This window comes from Balaenoptera acutorostrata, chromosome 4 (genome assembly GCF_949987535.1).
Source record: "Balaenoptera acutorostrata chromosome 4, mBalAcu1.1, whole genome shotgun sequence".
NCBI classification, from domain to species: domain Eukaryota; kingdom Metazoa; phylum Chordata; class Mammalia; order Artiodactyla; family Balaenopteridae; genus Balaenoptera; species Balaenoptera acutorostrata.
In genome coordinates, this window is record NC_080067.1 from 4,773,948 (window position 1) to 4,798,201 (window position 24,254).

The window sequence follows — 24,254 nt, forward strand, 5'->3', positions numbered from 1 at the left end:
AATCAAAGTAATTGGTTGCCAAATGTACTCCACATGCCTTCTCCTTTTCTTTCTGGATAATGTGCTCATCAGACAGCATTTAACAGCTGTTAAGTGACCTGGATTGTGTGGTATCTTTCACTGTTGCAAAATTTTCCAATTGTTTAACAAGACAAACACATGAGTAAACTGTTAGGGCAAATGGTTTATTTAATGTTTTGTTAAATTACATATGTTTTGGGTGTATGGCATTATAATTTAACATCTGTATAGACTACAGAGTGATCACCACCACAAGACTAGTTACCATCCATCACTATACGGTTGACTCCCTTCATCCACTTCACCCTTCACCCCTCATAACCACTAATCTGTTATCTTTATCTATGAGTTTGTTTTTTTGTTTGTTCATTTGTTTTTTTAGATTCCACATATGAGAGAAATCATATGGTATTGTCTTTCTCCACTTGACTTATTTCACTAAACATAATACCTTCAAGGTCAATCCATATTGTCACAAATGGCAGGATTTCACCCATTTTTATAGCTGACTGATATTCCATTGTACATATATACCACATCTTCTTTATCTATTCATCCATTGATGGACACTTAGGTTGTTTCCATATCTTGACTATAGTGAATAATGCTGCAGGGGAAAAAAGCGTGTATATATTGTATATTTTGGATTCGTGTTTTTCTGTTTTTTGGATGTTATACCCAGATGTGGGATAGCTGGGTCATATGGTAGTTCTATTTTAATTTTTTGTTTCCATAGTGGCTGCACCAATTTACATTTCTAAGAGTACACAAGGGTTCCCTTTTCTCTACCTACTCTCCAACATTTGTTATTTCTTTTTTATTTTTTTTCATCTGTTATTTCTTGGCTTTTTGATAATAGCCATTCTAACAGGTGTGAGGTAGTATCTCATGTGGTTTGGATTTGCATTTCTCTAATTATTAGTGATGCTGAACATACTTTCATGTGCCTGCTCACCATCTGTATGTCTTCTTTGGAAAATGTCTACTCAGATCCTCTGCCCATTTATTAATTGAGTTGTTTGTTTTTTAGTTGTTGAGTTATATGAGTTCTTTATATATTTTGGATATTAACCCCTTATTGGATATATGATTTGCAAATATCTTCTCCAGTTCAGTAGGTTCCTTTGATGATGGTTTCCTTTGCTGTGCAGAAGCTTTTTAGTTTGATGTAGCCCCATTTGTTTAGTTTTATTTTTGTTTCCTTTGCCTTTGGAGTCAGATTCTCAAAAACATTGCTAAGACTAATGTCAGTGAAATTACTACCAATGTTTTTTTCTAGGAATTTTATGGTTTCAAGACACATTCAACGCTTTAATCCATTTTGAGTTAATTTTTTGTGTATGGTGTGGTCTAGTTTCATTCTTTTACATGTGGTTGTCCAGTGTTCCCAAAACCATTTATTGAAGACTGTCCTTTCTCCATTGTATGTTTTTGTTCCTTTGTTGTAAATTAATCATACATATATGTGTATATATATGTGTCAATTTATGTGGTTTATTTTGAGACTTGCAATTCTGTTCCATTGATCTGTGTATCTATTTTTGTGCCAGTAACATACTGTTTTGATTACTATAGCTTTGTAGTACAGTTTGAAATTATGTAACTTGATACCTACAGCTTTGTTCTTCTTTCTGAAGATTGTTTTGGTTATTCAGGGTCTTTTGTGTTTCCATACAAATATTAGAATTATTTGTTCTGGTTCTGTGAAATATGCCATTGGAATTTTGATAGGGATTGTATTGAATCTGTAGATTGCTTGGGGTAGTATGAACTCTTTCTGATAGTTTGCTAATAGTGTATAAAAATGCCACAGATTTCTGTATATTGATTTTGTATCCTGCAACTTTATTGAATTCATTTATTAGTTCTAATAGTTTTTTGGTGGAGTCTTTAGGTTTTTCTATATATAGTATCATGTCATCTGTAAATAGCGACAATTTTACTTCTTCCTTTCTGATTTGGATGCCTTTTATTTCTTTTGCTTGCCTAATTGCTGTAGCTAGGACTTCTAATACTATGTTGAATAAAAGTGGTGAGAGTGGGCATCTTTATCTTTTTCCTGATCTTAGAGGAAAAGTTGAGTATGTTAGCTCTGGGTTTGTGGTATATGGCCTTTGTTGTGCTGAGGTTCGTTCCCTCTATTCCCACTTTGTTGAGATTTTTTGTCATACACGGATGTTGAATTTTGTCAAATGCTTTTTTTGCAACAGTTGAGATGATCATACAATTTTTATCCTTCATTCTGTTAATGTTATGTATGTGTTATTGTATGTGATGTTAATGTGATGTGATGTGTATATATAAGGATATTGGCCTATAATGTTCTATTTTTGTGGGGTCCTTGTCTGGTTTTTATATCAGAGTAATGCTAGTTTTATAAAATGAGTTTGCAATGTTTCTCTCCTCTTCAATTTTTTGAAAGATTTTGAGAAGGGTAGCTATTAAATCTTTTTTGAATTTTTTTAGAATTTGCAAGTGAAGCCATCTGGCCTGGGCTTTTGTTCTTGGGACATTTTTGATTACAGTTGCAATCTCCTTACTAGTAATTCATCTATTCAGATTTTCTATTTCTTCATGATTTGCTTCTTAGATTATGTTTCTAAAGAATTTATCCATTTCTTCTAGGTTGTCCAATTTGTTGGCATATAATTGTTTGTAGTAGTCTCTTATGATCCTTTGTATTTCTTTGATATTAGTTGTAAATTCTCTTCTTTCATTTATGATTTTACTTATTTGAGTCTTCTCTTTTTTTCTTGGTTAGTCTAGCTAAAGGTTTGTTGATTTTTTTTTTTTTTTATCTTTTCAGAGAACCAGCTCTTGGTTTCATTGATTTTTACTTTTTTTTTTTTTAATGTCTCTATTTTTAAAATTTCTGCTCTGATCTTTATTATTTCCTTCCTTCTACTAATTCTGAACTTTTTTGTTGTCTTTTTCTGGTTCCTTTAGGTGTAAAGTTAGATTGTTTATTTGAGATTTTTCTTATTTCTTGCTGTAGGTCTGTATTGCTATGAACTTTCCTCTTAGAACTGCTTTTGCTTTATCCCACAGCTCCTGGTATAACATATTTCTGTTTTAATTTGTCTCTAGGTATTTTATTTTTCCTTTGATTTCTTTGATGAACCATTGGTTGTTCAGTAGCAAATTTTTAATCTCCATGTTTGGTGGGGTTTTTTTCCAGTTTTCTTCTTGTAATTGATTTCTGGTTTCATCCATTGTTGTCAGAAAAGGTGCTTGATGTGATTTCAATCTTCTTGAATTCACTGATACTTTTTTGTAACCCAACATGTGATCTATCCTGAAGAATGTGTCATGTGTACTTGAAAGGAATGTATAGTCTACTGCTTTTGGATTGAATGTTTTGTATATATCTATTAAGTTCATTTAGTCTGATGTGTCATTTAAGACCCATGTTTCCTTATTGATTTTCTGTCTGGATGATCTATCCATTGATGTAAGTCTGGTGTTAAAGTCCTCTGCTCTTATTGTACTGCTTTCAATTTCTCCCTTCGAGTCTTTTAGTGCTTGTTTTATATATTTAAGTTCTTCTTTGTTGGATGCATATACATTTATAAGTGTTATATCTTCTTTTACATTTTTTATTTTTTATTTTATGCATCCCTTAACTAATTATTATAATTTTAGTTAATTTGACTATTTTTGTCTTTTAACCTTCATGCTTGCTTTATAAGTGATCAATACACTACCTTTATTATGTATTTACCTTTTCCAGAGAGACATTTAGTTTTGTGTGTTTTCTTATTATATATTAGTGCCATTTATTTTCAGCTTAAAAAAAGTCCCTTGAGCTTTTCTTGTAGGGTCAATTTAGTGGTGATGAACTACTTTAGCTTTTGCTTCTCAGGGAAATTCTTAATCTCTCCTTCAATTCTGAATGATAACCTTGCTGGGTAGAGAATTCTTATTTGGAAATTTTTCTCTTTTCAGCACTTTGAATATGTCATGTCACTCCCTTCTGGTCCATAAGGTTTCTGCTGAAAAATTTTTTGATAGCCTTTTGGGTCAAGTGAGTCTGTGAATGTGTACTTTGAGAGTGGATTTTCTGTTCCCTGCAGTTCTATAGTTTTGTGTGTACTCCCAGTTGGTTTTTAAAGCAAAGTGTTTTGGAGGCTTGTCTCTCCTGTGCAGGATCTAGGAGTTGTGGTGCCTGATGTGAAAATTGAATTACTTGCTCCTCATGGAAAAGATTCATACCTTTGTGGTCCCTCCTAATTATGGAATGCTGCAGCTGGAGTGTGGTGAATTGTTCTACATGTGGTTGTATATTTGATGTGTTCACGGGAGGAGGTGAGTTCAGGACCTTCCTACACTGACATCATGAACCCTCTCCCCTCATGGAAAATGTAAACAATTACTCTGAGGATTCTGTCATCTTCTGGCCTCTTTGATACCTCTCATGATGTTCTTTTGGATTAAATGGAAAAATATGGACCTAATGTCAGAAGAGTTAGGTGGATTCTTACCTGGCTGAAAAATGTTAACTAATTTGGCTAACCAGATTAGTTTGGGCCCTGTTCTGTCAAACATTTTAATTACAATTTGGATTAAAAACACATAGAATTTGCTTAACAAACTTTGGATGTCACAAAATATTGGAAGAACAGACAATATATTTGATGACAAGCTGTTCATCAAAAGCTATATTAATAGTCTATCATGATGGCCTGAAACTAACAGGATATAATTCCAAAATTTAGACCTGAAAAATAAAATCCTTTATGAATGTTTATAAAGAGGAAAACCAAGTTTAGTAGGGCTTTATATGCAGAAAATTTCAGTTGATTACAAGCTGAATAGGAGCCAACAATATAGTTGCAGCTGCTTGGCAGGCTAATGCAATCTGAGGGAAGTTTTAAGATAATATACTGTTTGGATTAATGGCAGTGATGGCTTCATTGTAATGGCCACTGGTCAGAACTCATCAGGATTATTGTGTTATTTTTGGTACCATATTTTAAGTGGATATTGTCAGATGAAAGAAACTGGATACTGAAGAAACCCAGAGTTCAAAGACTCAGGGATGTTCAACCTGAACAGGGGAAATGATGATGAGACATGGTAACTAGGGTGACCATATGTCTCAGTTCACCTGGGTCATTCCCTGTTCATGCATGTTTCTCAGCATCCCATCTGGTTTAGCATCTGTCCCAAATATGTTATTTTTACATTTTGGAAAGCAATTTATTTTTGAAAATGCTTTCTGATTAGAACTTTTTAATAGATCTCCCACTCTATTAAAACCTAATATTCAATTAATAAATACAAATTTTAACAATTATAATATCTTTATTATATTTTTAAAAATTTTTATAATTTATTTAACCCAATATGCCTAAAATATTATCATTTCAACATATAAACAGTATGCAAATTAGAAATGAGATATTTTACATTCTTTTGTTCTTAAGCACTAAGTTTTCAGGTATCCAGGGTTTATTTAGCTGTATGGGGCTAGTGGCTACGATATGGACAGCACAGGTTTTATCCTCTTTCTCTCTCTTTAAGCTTTCCAGTATGATTATAAGTAACTACCCCACCCTATAGTCTTGAATCCTGCATTGCCAGATTTTCACCTGTCGCTAAGAACAGGAGATTTGCATTCCCCTTCAGCACTGTTTAGGCAATATTGAACCCAAGAATCCTCCTTTCTCTAAGTATCTGCTGTCTACAGTCTATTCACAATTACCAATTTCTTCACCAGAGTGTTTATTGTAAGCAACAACACCAACTCTGGAAACTTAAGGAGAAATTATTTTCCTGGATGAATAATAATTAGTTAAAAAACTTCAGTTCAAAAGCTGGAGAATCAGTCTCGGTTAGAAATCAGGGAATACAGTCTAGTTCATGCTAAGGATGCCACTCTTGGCACCTTTGCAAGCCTCACAGCACTACTATGCTAATGTCTTCAAATGTACCTGCATCTTTGCAGATTCAAGGTCAAAGCTGAAGAATTTCACTGATTCAGTATCATGAGCTGGCTCTTTAGGGGGTCAGGGAGAGGTGATATCTGGATCCTTCAGTTTCTGTAGTAGAAGATAGAATTCTCTTATCACTTGAATCAGGGGAATTCTTCCCAAATAAGATGGACAGTAGGGTGATGCATGTTAGGATAATGGGCAGTAGGATAAAGGAGTCAACTGTCCCCTACAAAAACACTGGGGAAATAAATAGAGTGGAATAAGTGCATTTTCTTATTTATGGCAAGTGAATTTATGGACTGTCATAAATGCCCTCAATAAAAATTAAGGGCTTATTTGAAGTGAGAGTTACTATTTTTTGATCATATTTATGTTGTTAAATCTTTTGAATTAAAAAATATTTCTGATTTTAATAAATCAAATTTTAAAAATCTGGCTTCATAACATAACCAGTGTTAAAAGTTTGGTACGTTTTTTTTTCTGTGCCAGGAGTAAAATTTTAGAGGCTCTCTGACTGAATTATTTTGAAGTGATAAATAAAAGCCTTCATAAACTCTTATCACTGTAATTTTGATGTTGTCAGAGTTTAAAAGTCCTTGAGAAAAAAATAATTTAGTTCCAAAAAGAGTTTTAAAAGAGCATAAAAATTTTTTGTTATGGTATCAAGGCAGTAGTATTCAGTATTTTTTTTGAAACTTTTCTTCCCTTTTATTGAGTTTTTTTGTAAAATATATTAATTGTTAAAAAATGTAAAGACTATATCTAAATAATTCCCCAAATGAACAGCCACCTTAGACTTTAATTATAGTATGTTCTCTTTCCCCCTTGCTCTCCACTTGCTAAATTGTACCACTAATAGTCATAATTCCTTCTGTGGGTTCTAGACTTTACAGTTTGTAAGGGGTTGTATTTATATCTCCACCTTTGGCCCTCACAGCAAGTCCATGCAGCATTTTGGGTTTTTATTTTAATCTTTTGAGGGGTTATGTTTCTTTTTTTCTTTTTCTTTTTTTTTTTTTGCATTTTTTAACATCTTTATTGGAGTATAATTACTTTACAATGGTATGTTAGTTTCTGCTTTATAACAAAGTGAATCAGCTATACGTATACAAATATCCCCATAGCTTCTCCCTCTTGCATCTCCCTCCCACCCTCCTTATCCCACCCCTCTAGGTGGTCACAATGCACCGAGCTGATCTCTGTGTGCTATGTGGCTACTTCCCACTAGCTATCTATTTTACATTTGGTAGTGTATATATGTCCATGCCACTCTCTCACTTTCTCCCAGCTTATGCTTCCCCCTTCCCGCATCCTCAAGTCCATTCTCTATGTCTGCGTCTTTATTCCTGTCCTGCCCCTAGGTTCATCAGAACCTTTCTTTATTTTTTTTTTTAAGATTCCATATATATGTGTTAGCATACAGTATTTGTTTTTCTCATTCTGACTTACTTCACTCTGTATGACAGTCTCTAGGTCCATCCACCTCACTACAAATAACTCAATTTCGTTTCTTTTTAGGGCTGAGTAATGTTCCATTGTATATATGTGCCACAACTTCTTCATCCATTCATCTGTCGATGGACACTTAGGTTGCTTCCATGACCTGGCTATTGTAAATAGAGCTGCCATGAACATTGTGGTACATGATTCTTTTTGAATTATGGTTTTCTCAGGGTATATGCCCAGTAGTGGGATTGCTGGGTCATATGGTAGTTCTATTTTTAGTTTTTTAAGGAACCTCCATACTGTTCTCCATAGTGGCTGTATCAATTTACATTCCCACCAATAGTGCAAGAGGGTTCCCTTTTCTCCACACCCTCTCCAGCATTTATTGTTTGTAGATTTTTTTGTTGATGGCCATTCTGACCGGTGTGAGGTGATACCTCATTGTAGTTTTGGTTTGCATTTCTCTAATGATTAGTGATGTTGAGCATCCTTTTGTGTGTTTGTTGGCAATCTGTATATCTTCTTTGGAGAATATATTTATTATTTTAGTACCACTTTTTACCTTCAAAATTTGTCCCCATTTTGGATAGTAAATTATACACCTAATAACCATCCTGCTATTTGGAGGATTCTCTTGCTGAGAGATTTACTTTTGTGTAAAGAACTACTTTTATGTAGTTCACAGGAGAGAACTTTGATCAATTGGTGGACATGATAGGAAGTCAAGTTTCAGCTGAATATAAACTTTATGAAGTGGTAGGATCTCACTTCTGGAAAAGCTCAAGTGAAGCTTGATGACCCTTTGTATGCCAGGGATTTAAAAATACTTTATTATGGAAAAGTTTCAAATATACACCAAAGTAGAGAAAACAATATAATGTCAGGAATGTTTTGAAGATGGAATCCAAATTCCCAAGTGACTGTACTAACCCAAGTGCCTGGCAGCTGTATGAAGTGTCATCTGCATTAGTGGATGCAGGAGTGGTGACAGGGCTGAGGGTAAATGCTTGGTAGGTCACATCACAATCCACATGATTCTAATAGCAGGGCTTCCATTGCCAAGTTTTACTGCTAGAATTGCAGGCCCCTGGGAATCAGGAGTCTGTTCCTTTCTTATCTTTTGTTTCCTTGATAAGAAGTTCTCATGTGTAAAGGAGAGTAACCTTTTCCTTCTGGTCTTTCCAATTTTTCCCTAGTGGGTGGTCTTGATGGAGGTGTGGCCTATCATTGCCTCATCTTGACTCCAACTTAGATGACCACCTGAGCCCCTAACCCACAGTGTCTAATTCATTAACAGGTGCTTAATTCACTTTGTTGACCGAATGAATGAACAACTGGAAGACTGCCATCTACCATCCCTAGCACAATGGAAGCTTAGCATAGTTCTCTCTCCACTGGAAAATGGGGTTTGGAAGTAATTTTAAGTTGTTCTACCCATGGAGAATTGAAGAAGCTGGAATATAAGAGAATTCTTGGCATTGAGGCCATTCTTGGGTGGTAGCTTCTGGATTCTCAGTTATTAAACAAACTCTAATTAGGAAGTAGATACAGTATATTCTCACAACCTTTTGTGTAAACCTAAGGAAGTCTCAGTTCTCTCTGCATGTAGATATTACAACCATCACCTTGCATGAAAAATTTACTCAGGGCAGACATGACAATATGCCAGAGAAGGAATTCTGTACCCTTATATTTGGAACTAGACAATGAGAAATCTTCTTAATCAATGGTTGAAACAGAGTCTCTTGGGGATCAAGACTTGGGTATCACCTTTAAAGTTGTCAGGCTAGAGGCCTTTGTAGAGTGCTATTCCTTTCTCATGAAAGAACAGAGAGTATCTCTCAAAGTTTATCCAATTATATGTCTTTAACATTTAGTTATTTCACCAATGAGAGCAACTGCTAACATTCATTATGGCATTTAACAAGCCACAGATTTCACCAGTAAAAACTTATTTCTGACATTCACTATTCTGATGGTCATAGCATTCAGTTTTAATCAAGATATGGTAATTGTTAAGATGGATGGATCTGAGATTAATCAAGAAACTTTTGTAGTAGTCACCATTGGAGTGTGGTGTTTCTAGCAGAAACAAAGGTAGGCAATATGAATTTACTCTTCCTGTGTTCAGAGCCATCCTATCTAAGGAGCACTTTTCCCCTGTTCCAATTGCATGAGTCTATGACTCATATGAGTAATCAGATATAGTTCTTTAAAAAAATATATCAACTAAAAAATAAAAGCTATGCAATGGTGCATTGAGACCATCATTTGGTATTTTCTCCCTCACCAAGAAGTCCTCCAATCTTTAGAACACTACCTAGTGGTTTAATTTGAATTATAATTACTACTTGTGTTTCTTCATTTAGGATGAAATAACAATAAGAAAAACTATCAAAATAAAGGTATTTTTCCATTTGCATTTCCTTGTTCCTATGTGACAAGAAGTAAATTAGATTGAGCTGAGCTAACCTGTTACTTACAAAGATGTTTATTTTTTACCAAGTTCCTGGGATTTTTGAAAACTTGCCCCATTGACTAAAATTTTTCATAATCCAGCATTTTTGGGGATAGAAAATAAAGGAAAATTTTTATAATTAATTAGGAAATTCTTTCTCAGGTATTGGTGTGAAATATTTGTTAAATATTCTAGTCTCCAGATAATGTCCCAATTTCATAAATGCTTATAATGACAGCTATTGATTATATGAAAAATTTGAATGATTATTTAGTTGCGCAAGAATATAATTTCTTTGGGTGAAGAGATTTAAATATTTCTAGCTTGAATAATTCTCCATTCATCCCAACTCTGTTCTACCTATTTAATTTTCGGTCCTTGATGTATTTTGAAATTGCATAAACTTGGACAAGTCATAATCTTATTTCAGTATCATCTGTAAAATGGGATAAAATATCTGCCTTAGGAAGGCATTGTAAATAAGGTTAGGTGTAGAAACACTTGGCAAACTACAAAATATAAATAACTATTATTTTAAAAAGCTGTAAAATTATCTGACTTTTTAATTGCTCATATTGTAAATTTCCCCCTCACTTTAAAGAAATATACTTAATCATTCTAGAATTATACTGCATTTCAGTAATTTGCAAGGAGTTATTATTGTACTGTAAGGCTACATTGGGAGGATTAAAACCTTAGAATTTAGTTATCCAAGTTTTAGTAGCTTCCTGTTATTCATAATAGTTTATATTTACTTTTATTTTGAGTCATTATTTTGAGTGACATTAGGGGATAAATTAATATAACTGATTTCTCAGCAATAGAGACTATACTGACCCTTACTGAAAAGGTGAACTTTGTAGGGGAAACTTTAAAATGAAAATGGGAAAACCATTCTCTTGACTGTGCTAGTATAACTGATAAATCTTAAAATCTCAAACAAAGCCACAAACATTGCACAATGAAATTCCCTATCACTTATTATTGGAGTTATTTTTACTTGCCTCACCTTTCCATTTGATTGTCAGTTTTGCAAATTGATTTGTCTTACCTCCCAATTTTTCTCTAAGCCATCCAAAAATCTATATTCATACAAAAATTCTAAGTTCCTGGAATTTTTCTAATTCCAGAAGAGACAGAATTTTGTGATCATCTGCAACAATTCTAGAGAATGTTGTTGATTTTGTGAAAATCAAAAGCTTTTATTTACTGAAAAGTGATGATTTCTGTTTCTTAAGGATGTGAGAAGATGCTTAAATTATGCTCACATCAGCTTTTGCTTATTCTTTGGCATGTGCTCTATACCTAGCTGGGCTCTAATATCCAAACTAAGTGCTGCAAATTTTAAAATAATTGCTAAATCAGTAAATTTATTATGCTAAAATCTGTTTGCCTTGTACTCTGCTTAAAACGGAAGTCTAACAATAGTTTATGTAATTTTACAACGTCTATCAGACCGATAGCGTGCTATTGCTTCCTTTTGGCGTATGTATATACCCACCAGTGTTTAACAAGCATTTAAAATAATATTCTACAATTAAAAATCAGCTAAACAGAAATGTAATTTGAATGTGAGCCCAGCTTGCAGCTAGTACTCAAGGTAAATAAAATTGTAAGGAAATCTGGTTTTGTGAACAGTTTATGAATTCAGTTAATAAAGGATACATTCATGAACTCAAAAGTGCTTCCATAATCACTTTCACAAACGAAAAGTAGAGACCACAAATCAATAGGACGTTTACAGACATGGCAGAACTTCAAGTGCATGTCATCTTCCTTAAAGTATTTGCTGTAACTACCATAATTGTGACATTGGTGTCGCTCCTCAGCATAGTCTGTGACTGATCTCTGAGGGCACTGTCTTCTATGTCTCCCATCAGCAACCTCTCCATCCCCTCATTTTTAAAATCATCTCCAGTGGTGGCGAAGCTTTATCCTTTGCAGACAGATTTATCGTTTGGCAAGAGCCTGGTACTAAGCAAGACCAACCTCACCAGCTCATAAGCCCCTTGAGGGCCTGTATCTCATTTTCTGGTGACTTCTCTCTTACATTTTGGTATCCTTGGAGTGGAGCCTGGGAAACCATGGGCCGTCCACACGAGCTTGCAAAACTGTCACAGTGTGCAAAGTCGTGAATTTGATTGACTCCATGATGTGACCTGTGTGACTGCACAGTGACATGATTTGGAAGGAGAAAGACGGGTCAGATGCTAGCTTCTTTCCTTGCCAGCCCCGTGACCTGGGACCAACTTGGCATTTTAAGTTTTGTAGTCTCCGGGAGCCTCAGTTTTTCCCATCTGGAACGCCTCATGCTGCTGTTGTGAAGGATTTTGTTAGACAAAATGTGTAAGAAGATTTGTAAGTTCATGGAATCTTGTAAGAGCTCAGCAATTGGCAGTTGCTGTTACTTGCTCTGAGGATAGTCACAAAAAGGAGTTATAAAATGTTCTGGGCCAAAGCTGTATCGCAGGTACCCCTGCCCTAAAGAAGAATACAAAGGGGAGACTCATTCTTTTTTATTGAGATAAAATTGACATGTATGTCAAAGCATATATTAGTTTCAGGTGTACAGTGTAATGATTCCGTATATGTATATATTGAGAAATGATCACCACAATAAGTTTAATTAACATCCATCACCACACATAGTTATAATTCTTTTCCTTGTGATAAGAACTTTTAAGATCTACTCTCTTAACAACTTTCAAATATACAACACAGTCTTGTTAACCATCGTCACCATGCTGTACATGATGTTCCCAGGGCTTACTTACTTTTAACCGGTAGTCTGTACCTTTTGACCCCCGTCACCTATCTCACCCGTCCCTTCCCCCTGCTTCTGGCAAACCGCAAGTCTGTTCTCTGCAACTCTGAGTTCAGTTTTGGGTGTTTTTTTTGGTTCTTGTTTATGTTTTTGTTTTTAGATTTCACATATATGTGAGATCATACAGTATTTCTCTCCCTCTGTCTGACATTTCACTTACATAAAGCCCTCAAGGTCCTTCCGTATTGTCACAAATGGCAGGATTTCCTTCTTTTTATGACTGGATAATATTAGGTTGTATATCTGTGTGGCTTATATTAATATATATCATATTTTCTTTATCCATTTACCCATAGGGAAATTCATTTTTACGTGTAGCTTTTGAAATAAGTTTCACTAAGTTACAGTCATCCATTGTATAGCCTTCTAGGTGTCTCTTCTGATTCATTTGATCATATTTTGGAATCATCTTGTTAAAAAAATCAGCTTCGTTCTCTTCTAGCAACATTATGTGTCCTATATGGTTTATTTTCAGTCTTATGTAAGCAAGATGTGTGTATCCCCTGCTGAAAGAAGGATGTTTAGAAAGATTTGAGAACTTCTCTTTACCCTAAAATATAATGTAAGTTCCGCACTTTATTGTGACTAATTGAAGTTTGTTGGCTAGACATTGATTTTGTTTTATCATCTTATTGTTCCTTAAAAGCCCTATTGTGTGCAAAATATGACCAATGTATTTTTAGTAATGGTGCAATGCCCTTGGTGGGGAGGTGACTGCTCTGCCAGTCTTCCTTGATTCCTGGTCATCTGTCATGTAGTTGAAACGCTGGGTGCAGTTCTGCAATTGCTAATAGGTAAATATTCTCTTTGTTGTTCTGAGTTTAGTCCCCTACGCTTCATAAACTCCTTACTGATGAAATGTTGTCATGCCGCAGAATTAGGTACAAAAGAAGAAAAGCAACTAGGCATGGTAGATGGAGGAGAGGAGAGGAGAGCCTGGGTTTGACTAACTTTGGTTAGTAAAAAGCTATAAGCAGCTGGTTAGTGGTTTTAGGGAATTAATATGTGGTTAACTCTATTTTGAGAAAGAGTTCTAGAGGTGAAGCCAAAATTCAGGATCTGTCTAGAGAGGCAAATAGAAAGGGGGAAACATGGTCATAGATCTTAGAGGCAGGGTGATGCAGTACACTTGCCACCAAGACTCACCTGATAAATAACATTCATATGCAAGACACACACCATTAGGCTTATCAAAGCCCTAAACTTTCTTCTTCCCCTGGAGCCATTTCCTTCTACTAGAGAAAGCATTTCTGAACACAAAGGAGCATGAGATAGATTTTTTTATGCAAACAACCCCTCCTTATAAATAAAAGTCCATCATTTGCAAGCTTCACATGTTTCCAGTAACAGATGACTTGTGAGGGTCCCACAGTGGATGGCTGTGTCATAGTTGACAGCTGCTGCTGTGATATTAGACCTGTCTGTGTACTTAGAATAGCGAGACTAAGGATTCGCTCTTCTCCTTGCTTTGCTGTGTGATGCAGAAAAAGATCACTCAAGCTCTCTGGGTTATACTTTGTACCTTTAAATTTAGAAAAAGTTGTCATCTTAGGCTACTTTGCAGAATCGTTGATAAAATGACAAAATAATGTACGTGAAAGCACTTGGTAAACTCTAAAAGCAAAGACATCAAAACTAGTAGTTAGTCCCAAGGGACAAATAAATCCATGTGGGACCCTGAATTATCCTGTTTGTCCAAATTTGCCAGGTATTTGCTGACTCCTCAGAATGCTTTATGCTATAAACTATTGCCTTAGATACATTCCTAAGTATAATAAAAAGAAGTTTCTGTGGTATGACAGTAGGACATACTTCACTTTCTTTCTCATTACTTTTTTTTTAAAGTTGGAATGTGAAGCTTTTAATAATAACAATTACAATAATAAATAGCAATTGATTACATTCTAAGTGTGTCAAGACATTGCTCTGAATACTTTGTGTTTTTTATTTCTCACAGCAGTTCTATAAGATAAATACTATGATTAATTTCCCATTTATATTTGAGAAAACTAAGACACAAATCATTTAAGTGAAATATGCAAGATCACACAGCACATAATTGGTGGAGCTTGAATTTGGCTGAACCCAGGCAGTCTGACTCCAGGATCTATGCTCTTAAACCCTACATTCCATTCCTTTTAGCAGTCTTGTTTAATCCCAAATCTATGCTCTGAGCCTCTTATGCATTGCCTCTCCGGAAGTCTTCCAAGGAGAGACCTCACAAAGAGGCATCATTTCCTGGCTGCAGAGTAAGCCTAAGGCTAATCAGTTACAATAAGATCATCTTCATAACACAAATTTGTACACAAATGTATATAAACAGTGCAGCTGTAAATATTTAGGAGTAAATACCCTAAATATCTGTATGTTCTAAGAAACAAACTTGATAGATAAACCAGTGGTTAATTTTATGGAAGTATTAAAGAATAAAAAACAATTATAGATCTCGTTACTTTCTAAATATGTCTTTCTATTTATCATTCTTGTTGCAATAGGACAATTAGCTCAAAGGAAGAGATACAAACACACATTTCATTTGTTTTGAGAATCAAAATTGCTGAGGTTAGGGAAAAGCGCTGTGATACATGTTTCAGACTTGTATCAGGAATTCAGACGGGAATAATATACAAGAAACACAAATAAAGGAGCATAAACAGAATTACACCTTAAGAATTAAGGTGTGTTCAACAAACAAAACCAAACTCTAGTGCTTAATGAAAAGGACGTTAGCTGTATTGGTATTTAGAGTTAGTTGTGGATACTGGACTTCACTGGCCCAAATCTCTCCTTCAGGACTGAAGGATTTATTCCCTCCTCTCTGGAGGTTGTCCACTGAGAGGTCTCCTCAGCACTCTTGGAGACTTGTCTCCATTGAGGAGCTCCACCTTGCCCAAGGGTGTCTGCCTCCGGGGGCAGCCCCCTTCCAGTGATCCATCAATTCAGGGGTATAAAGGTCTGGGTACCCCCTGGCGTGAACAGGGCGGTCCCAGCCGCAGAGCTCCCCATGGGATCAGGGATTCGTCATGACTGCACTGCAGCCCAACTGTTCCCCTGCCCAGCCCTCCTCCTGCCCTGCCCTCCCAGCAAACACCCTGCACAAAAATCTTGAACCCAGCCTGCACCAGAGGCTCTGACCTCAGAGTTTTCTGAAGGTTCTTTAGGTAATTGCAATTAACTTTTGATTAAAACTGTTAAACAGTTGTCTCGGAAGGGAAACTTGGTGTCCTATCCATTCACTACCACATTTTCAGAGGGTCATGCTCAGGTCAAACCAAGAGGTTGGTTTGAGTTAACTAGAATTTTATAGGCTTGTCAACCTTCTGGTCAACTTGATTCATTAAAAGATGTTTGTATTGTCTGATTATGGGGAGAAAACAGAAAAATTGTCAAAAGATCACCCCAACACAGAAATTGTCAAATGATTCAATTCTAAAAATTGAATCTATATAAGCAGCATAGAACATCATTACCATTTCTTTGCAGTTCTTTCACTCAGCAAGTAATTATTGAGGGTCTATTATGCTATGGGAGAGTTGGCCAAAAGGTTCGTTTGGGCTTTTCCCTAAGATGTTACGGAAAAACCCCAATGAATTTTTTGGCCAACCCAGTATAAGATATGGGTTGCTGTTCTTCTCATTGTGTAAGGGAGAAAATACATGTGCCTATTATATGATTAATGAAACAAAATAATACAAAATAAAAAGAGACAGGAATTTAGGAAAAGAAAAAACTCTGCGTTGTGGTGACTGGGAAAGGTTTCAAGGATGATGTGATAGTTGAGTAGAACCCAGAAGAATAAGCAGAGATGGTTGACGACAGCCGTGCCATGCAGGGAAAAGAACAGGAACAAGACACGGATGTGAAGAAATATAAGTAATACTGTAGCATATCATATAGACGTCCCACACCATAGGACAGATAGTTTGGGATCAGATGGTGAAGATCTTGAATGGCAGGATGAGAACCTGGAATTCTCTTTGGGAACCAGTGAGTAACTATTAAAGGCTTCTGAGAGTGACATAATCAGGTGGTGGTCCAGGCAGATGGAGTGGGCATGAGAGAACAGAGCCTTGGAGATGAGAGGGTAAGCCACGCACACTTCCTGGTTCATGAAGCCTGATTTTACTATTGCTTTTCATCTACCCATAAGCCCAGCCATCCAGGAACTCTCAGAATGAGAAACTTGGTTAAAGGGCTAACAGTAAGGACATCTTCTTTCTTTCTAGCTTAACTGAAAAAAAGTAGAATTTCAGCCTCTTTCAATTTTATTTTGGGTAGTGTCTTTAAATCGTATTGCCAGCTGAAACAACTAGCTAATAATAAAAAGAATTTTTAATGAAAACATAGTTGAAGCTCAGAATTGAATCTTCCCATTGTTTTGTGCCCAAGTATAGCTGTCCCAGTATTTAGGTGTTGAGGGAGAATATCTTAAACAAATACATACACAGAATGACCTCGATCCACAGGCAAGTGAGCGCCAGGAAACATCACACTCCCACCTCTGGGAACTTCTTAGTGTGTTTCTTTTTAAGATGACAGTGATTTTGGTGCTACGTAAATTTACAAGTGATTCTCTGAAAGTGGATTTCTCACAAAAGGCTGACTCCACAGCTGTGTCTGGCGCCTTCTATCTGTCTGTGCTCATTCTTTTTCACTTTGCAAAGGCTTTATTTATTTAGAGCATTTCCCAGATCTTGTCTAAGCTGGCCTAGGAAAGTCGTAAAAGTGTTAATTAATGTATTTTTGATGTTGAATGTCTCCTTGTTCAACATTTTCCTCTTTTTTAAAAAACTCTGGAATATTCTATGAGATACCGAGGTAACAATGATTGTCTTTCAAAAGTCCTAGAAATTGCAACATGACTGTCATTTTTTTGTGTATATAAATATCAGTGTTTAACCTACTTTAAATTCATTTTGTTATGATTAAAATTCAATAGCAACAGTCAAGAAAACAAAATAAACATTTAAAAATAAATGAAATCACAAAGAAGCAAAAGTAATCCAGGCTATAAATGCCTGATCATTTATCTATCATCTGTCATTCATCTATCATCAAGGAAGATAAGATCCTTGCTAGGAAATGGAACTAGAACAAAAACTTGAAGGAGAGGTAGGATTCTGATAAGCTTGGACAAGTGGCAGACATTTCTGATAGGAATGGAAGGAAGTATGAGCAATGCAAGGAAGACTGAGAAAAGGTTTCACAAAGAGATAAATGTTAAAGGACACTTTACGAAAAGTTAAAAACATAGCTGTTTTACAAATTTAAAATGAACACATGTCAAAGATATTATTCACCTCATTAAATAATGAGGAAACCAGTATAATGGCGTGGCTGGTTTCAAGGGCATTTGAGGAGCTAGATATCCTTAGAAATCTAATAAAGGAAAGTTACGATATGACTTCAGAGTTACAGACCATACAGACCAAACTAGATAACGTTCTATAAGTCAGTAAACTGTAACGTTGGGTTATCTTTTCTACTAGACAAAAATCTGCATGTCAACTTGTGATTCATTACATCTAGGTCTTTATTTAATGATAAACAGTGAGCTGAACAAAGTATATGCCTTTAAATAATCCTTGGGTGGACCTTTTGAGCAATGCCTCCAAATGACATTGAAAGGACGTGGTACTCACCCTTTTGCTTTATTTCCAAGTTTGGATGAATTTTTGTTAACAGTAGGAAGGTTAGTGCAGTTGGATGATTCTGTTTGCTTCGAGTGGAGTGGATGGAGGGAACGACAAAAAGAAAGCAGGGGAGAGTTTGGAGGTCTCTGAACAGCAGGCTAATGAATTGGGACCTGTAGGAAATGGTGGGGAGGAATTCACTGAAGGTTTGGATGTGGACTATTTGGAGTAAGGGCTATTAAAAAATATTAGGCTAAGTGATATAGGAATTATGACACCTTCTGGGACATTCTTTCAATAATTGAGGATTAAGGTTAAATGTCAAGGGCAGGAAGGAGTATATGTGAGGGGCCAAGGGCAGTGCCTATAGAAAATATACTTGAAAGGAGATATTAACCAGAGTGAGTCATTGCTCAGTTATAGAAATCAAGCGTTAATCTATTGATCCTGAGCTGGAGACTGACAGCTTTGAAAATGACATGCATGATAGGAGAAGGAACTGATTTGAAGTGAGAGATAATGAGCTCAGAGAATATTTGGGATCACAGAAAACTTCATAAATCCTTCTGTCTATTTGCTCCATACCCACCTGGGACTCAAAGAGATTCCGCCCTTGCTCAAATAGACAGTGGGTGAATGAGACAGAATCCAGGACTTTTAACTCCTAATCTAGTTCTCTTTTCTGTTTACCTTGGTGACTGTGGAAGATTGAGTTATTTGTACTACTTTTTCATCCCCCTGTAGTATAGTTTTATATATCCATATTCTTGCCATCACTTCTTGATGGGTAGAGCATACTTCCCTGATCCTTGGCTTTGGGCTTGGCTGCATAACTTGCTTTGATCAAAGGACTGCCTTGCATGGTTGGGCTTGCCTTCTTGAACTTCTTCCATTGCTATGAAAAGGACCAGGTAGCCCTACAGCTTAGGCTACAGAATGAGACAGGTAGTCATGCCACCAGGACATTCACCCTGAAATATGTAGTGACTAGTTGGCTATTTGGAGCTGTGGTTTTACTGAAATGTGTGATTGTTGTCACCAGAATAAATGTGATCATCACAAGAGACAGTGTATGCCTTATAAGAAATTCCATAATGAAATTTATATGGAGGTTTTAGCTTTCTTTAAATTACTGTGTGATCATTGCACTGAATGAAAATACTAGATTCAGAATGAGACAGCTCATGGATGAATGAAACAAGGTTTATTTACCCAAAGGATAGAGAAGGAAGTTCATGTAGTCAGGATACTTAGCAGGCAGATCAGCTATATTCTCTATAACTTATAAGCTTCTGGACGCCAAGACCCTTACGGGAAGAGCACAGTTGTGAATGTTAATGCTTGAGTGAGAGTCACATCAGAACTTCTGGGAGCTTAAGCATCTGCCTCTAAGTGACCTAGAGTGGGAGCAATTCTGCGTGTAAGCTGCTCTGGATCTGTACCACATCGTGGAAGGAGGAGCATCTTAACTATCTTGGTGATTAAAAACAATGTACAATTGCAGATTTGGTGCAGTGCATTTAGGAAAGACCAGTTATTCTTCTATTTCTGCTAATTATCTCACATAAGACTCTCAAAAACTTGGTGGATTTTCTTTCAGGAGATGCTAGCTTCTGGTCTTGGGTAGTTACCGATACAGCTATTTCCATGTTCATTTTCCCGCACATGTGCACACTTGCATGAATGTATCTTCACATGCTCTTCTGTGCTCTATAGTTTATGTTTGTCAATAAACATGGTAGAAGGAACTGATGAAGGGCCAATTGTCTTTTTTTTTTAAAATTTATTTATTATTTTATTTTTTTGGCTGTGTTGGGTCTTCGTTTCTGTGCGAGGGCTTTCTCTAGTTGCGGCAAGCGGGGGCCACTCTTCATCGCGGTGTGCGGGCCTCTCACTATCGCGGCCTCTCTCGTTGCGGAGCACAGGCTCCAGACGCGCAGGCTCAGTAGTTGTGGCTCACGGGCCCAGTTGCTCCGCGGCATGTGGGATCTTCCCAGACCAGGGCTCGAACCCGTGTGCCCTGCATTGGCAGGCGGATTCTCAACCACTGCGCCACCAGGGAAGCCCGCCAATTGTCTTCTTGATGGGACAGATCAGTGGGACTCAGAGCACTGAAAGTAGAACTGTAATCGGGTTCCCACGCGAAAGTACGTGCAAGTCTATATACTTTCATATTTGCATTCAACTTACAGAGAGTTATTCCTTGCTTGCTTTTAAGACGTGCCACAGGTGTCATTTTATTTTACCTCAGGATACAGTCATCATAATCTGAAATTAACACCCAATTGTTGGAGCTCCTTGGGGACTACGATTCATCATTTTATTAAAATATCTGACTGCCAACCAGTGCTCAGAAACTTTCCAGATCTCTTATCTTGTAGGCACAACAGCAGGTCTTTGGAATTCTCATGGATGGAAAGGATGGGTAAGTGAGAGAATCACACCTGTAATATTGTCCCTACAGATAGTTAAGTGCTAGAGGGCTATTTTATTTTTTTATTGAAGTATAGTTGATTTACAATGTAGTACAACAAAGTGATTCAGTTTTTTATACATATATATATATATATATATATATATATATATATATATATATACACACACACATGTACAAACACATATATATATTTAATGCTCCAGTAATTGCATTAGGGAAATATATACACCTGTGAGCTATCAGAAAGCATCCTACATTAGTCGTCCTCTATCTCTGTGAGGAGACAGGGTGAGGTCCACACTCTTATTTTTTCCAGGAGTTATTCGCATATATCCAATAGCCTCAAGTTCCTCTCTATGTACCCACCCCCCCTCCTTCCACCCACAGTTTGAGTCACAGTATTTTCTGGATCAAAATTGGGTCACTTGATCTAATAAAAGATTCAACACGTTGTGGGAATTGGAGGGATTATTTAAAACAGAAATAGCAAGACAATTTGGAGTATATTATTGTTAAATACCCCTGGATGCAACCAATTTACAAGAATAGCCCTGGGTTTTATTATAATTACTTGGGCTATCTATTGAAACTACATCCTGATTGCGGCCATGAAAATGCAAAAGCACTGTTCCTTAAGTTATATGTTCTAATTCAGACTTCTCAATAATTCAGATTGATTTGTTCATTAATGTCAAGTAATAGTGCTTTTTCTTTATTTTTTCTTATTTTGCATAACAAACTCCTCTAGAATCAAACTTCATGTGCTCCAGAGTACTTCCCGTTATTTTCTAGGCTAATCAAAGAATATTAATTGTGTCTTCCTTAACATCCAAAGCCTAACTCTGTACCACATACCTCTTAAGTCATACTCTTTACATTTTTCAGCAGCAACTTTCCTATATTCAATATGATAAGAAGAGACAGGAAATTTAATCTGAATGACCTTGGAACTCACTGTCTATCAAGGAGAATGACTTTCGGATGTACCATAAGTGTTACTTGATTTCAGCTCAGACTGGGAGAACCGGGTTCCTTTAGGGACTGTTTGCTCACAAAGCTCATGTACCAACTGGCCACCTGGTGATCCTCAGATTCAATAGATTCTGTAATACCAGTACTATCGAGAATATCCATTGGAGGACACTAGAACACAACAAATCGATGAGAATGTAGGAATACATAAGTAACTTAAAGTAAATCCTCTGGACAAAATCAGACAATTTACTCTCCCAAATTAAATCGAATGGCCCTCTAACTACAAAAATATGACTAATTATCAATATTTTTATTGAACAAATTCTGTCACTGGTGCTCCTCGTCTTTCAAAGTTGTAATTTTAGAAATGGTCAATGAATGGCTTCTCCAGGAGGTAAATAGATAAATTATTTCAATAACCTGAACATTTATGTAAGAATCTGCTTCAGACGTTCTGCTTAATAGCCTAAACTTAATTAAATCTTCCTTGACAGACAAATGGAGTCTCCTTTGCAGTTTGATGAGCTGGGTTTGCTCACAAGCCCTCTGAACATAGAGAACTTGGTAAGGCTCACAGAAAAAAAAAACCCAAACAAACCAGGGGTTCTCTTTGCTGCCAAAGGGAGTTATCCCAAGCAAATTATTTAGGTAAAAGCCCTGCTGAGAGAAAAATCTTTGACATCCATGGTGAGGGTTTGTAAATTTCGTCATAATATGTCTTCAAGTGTTTGAACAGTCTGTTAACAATTTTTAATCTCAAATGACAACTATTTGCAAGATGTGAATATCATTTACATATTTGGGCCTTTAATTTTTTTTAAATAAATTTATTTATTTTATTTTTATTTATTTTTGGCTGCCTTGGGTCTTCGTTGCTGCGCGTAGGCTTTCTCTAGTTGCCGCGAGCAGGGGCTGCACTTCGTTGTGGTGCGTGGGCTTCTCATTGTGGTGGCTTCTCTTGTTGCGGAGCACGGGTTCCAGGCGCGCGGGCTTCAGTAGTTGTGGCACGTGGGCTCAGTAGTTGTGGCACGCGGGCTCTAGAGCACGGGCTCAGTAGTTGTGGCGCACGGGCTTAGTTGCTCCGCGGCATGTGGGATCTTCCCAGACCAGGGCTCGAACCCGTGTCCCCTGCATTGGCAGGCGGATTCTTAACCACTGCACCACCAGGGAAGCCCAGGGCCTTTAATTTTAATTTAGAATAAAACGAGGCTTGTCCCCATTCCTGAGATTCCCCAGACTCCACCTATAAACAGTACATAGCTTGGGTTGTAAATAATGATGCCAACGGTATGACAATTTGTTAAACATATTCGTGCTTGAAAACTATCAGCACAATTACGTATTTTTGTCAGATGAATAAGCACTCATACATCAGCTTGTCTTGGTAATAATAGCAACAATAGGGATTTCCACTTTATACACAGCAGGGCACTCCGGGTTTGATTTGCAAAGGAGAAGATGAAAAATTCTGGGAGTAACTTTGTTCTGGAAATAGGTCTCCCTTGACCCAGAATACTTAGCTGGGAGTGACAGGGCAGCCAGCTTTTCCCATGTAGGGTCTTATTAATTTCAATTCACCTCTCCTTTTGCAACACAGGTTGTCAGGCGGTGAAAGCCATTATTTATGGTAGTGAGCTAACAAGGGTGTTAAATCAGGCATATTAAGGCTTGTAGGCAGCGAGTAAGATGGAAATGTCATTGAAACCACTTAGAATCCGTGCAGTGATTTACATCCTCCAAACGGGGGTTCCAGCCTCCGTGGGAGACACTTGTATTCCAAATCACTTAATTGTTTTGGGCCAGGGCTCTGTTTCTTCATTTCATTTAAGAGGGACTTAAGCTGCTTACATGTTTTTGGGAGTGGGGATGTAAACGACTAAAATGATTTGAAGTGTTCTGAAAATACAAACTTGTTTCAGAAGCATGGAATAAGTACAATGATGGTGCTCCTAATAATCCAGTATATTTCACTGCATAACATTTACTTAATTCTATCCTTTTCACTAAAAGAGCGAGACGGACAGTGGTCGGGGGAGGGCTGCGTGTCTGAGTCGCCCGTGGGGCACTCATTCCGATAGTGCCCTTTCCTCTCTTCGTCCACAGCACCTTCCAACTGAGTGGTCTGAGAAGAACCTCGTCAGGGTGTGAGCAGGATTTGGGGAAGCCGTGCAGCACCCCGAGGCGAGCGACTGCGGGGAGCCCGCGGCCACCTCTGCACACGAAGAGCAGGGCGGGGAGCTCTACGGAGAGGGCTGTCCAGGGAGCCTCAGGTTGGGGAGTCAAGTGTCCACTGCAAACTGGGGGTGGGAGCCCGGGGCAGAAATACCTGACGTCACGGCCGCTCCTTTTCCAGTCTCCTGCCACTGTCCCCACTTGGCTACAAGAATCTGCACGCCAGGGACAGCAAGGAATGCCTCTGACACGGTGTGCGCATGTCAGCCCACAGCACAGAGCCCCAGCAGGGGGAGGCTCGGCGTGGCGCGGTCCACGGGGTCAGAGAGAACACACCTCGGCTCTCGCGTGA

The 24,254-nt window shown here is 37.2% G+C and overlaps 1 protein-coding gene across 1 annotated transcript in view; it reads left to right on the plus strand.

Moving 5' to 3' along the window:
• The window catches only part of LOC130708127 (uncharacterized protein C6orf132 homolog), a 102,626-nt gene extending 78,748 nt beyond the window's left edge, over positions 1-23,878 (plus strand). Inside the window, 3 exon segments of the mRNA XM_057545656.1 lie at positions 20,700-20,743; positions 22,225-22,294; positions 23,834-23,878. Of these exon segments, the coding sequence (XP_057401639.1) occupies positions 20,700-20,743; positions 22,225-22,294; positions 23,834-23,878 (159 nt within the window).
• Positions 23,879-24,254: the final 376 nt, after the last annotated feature.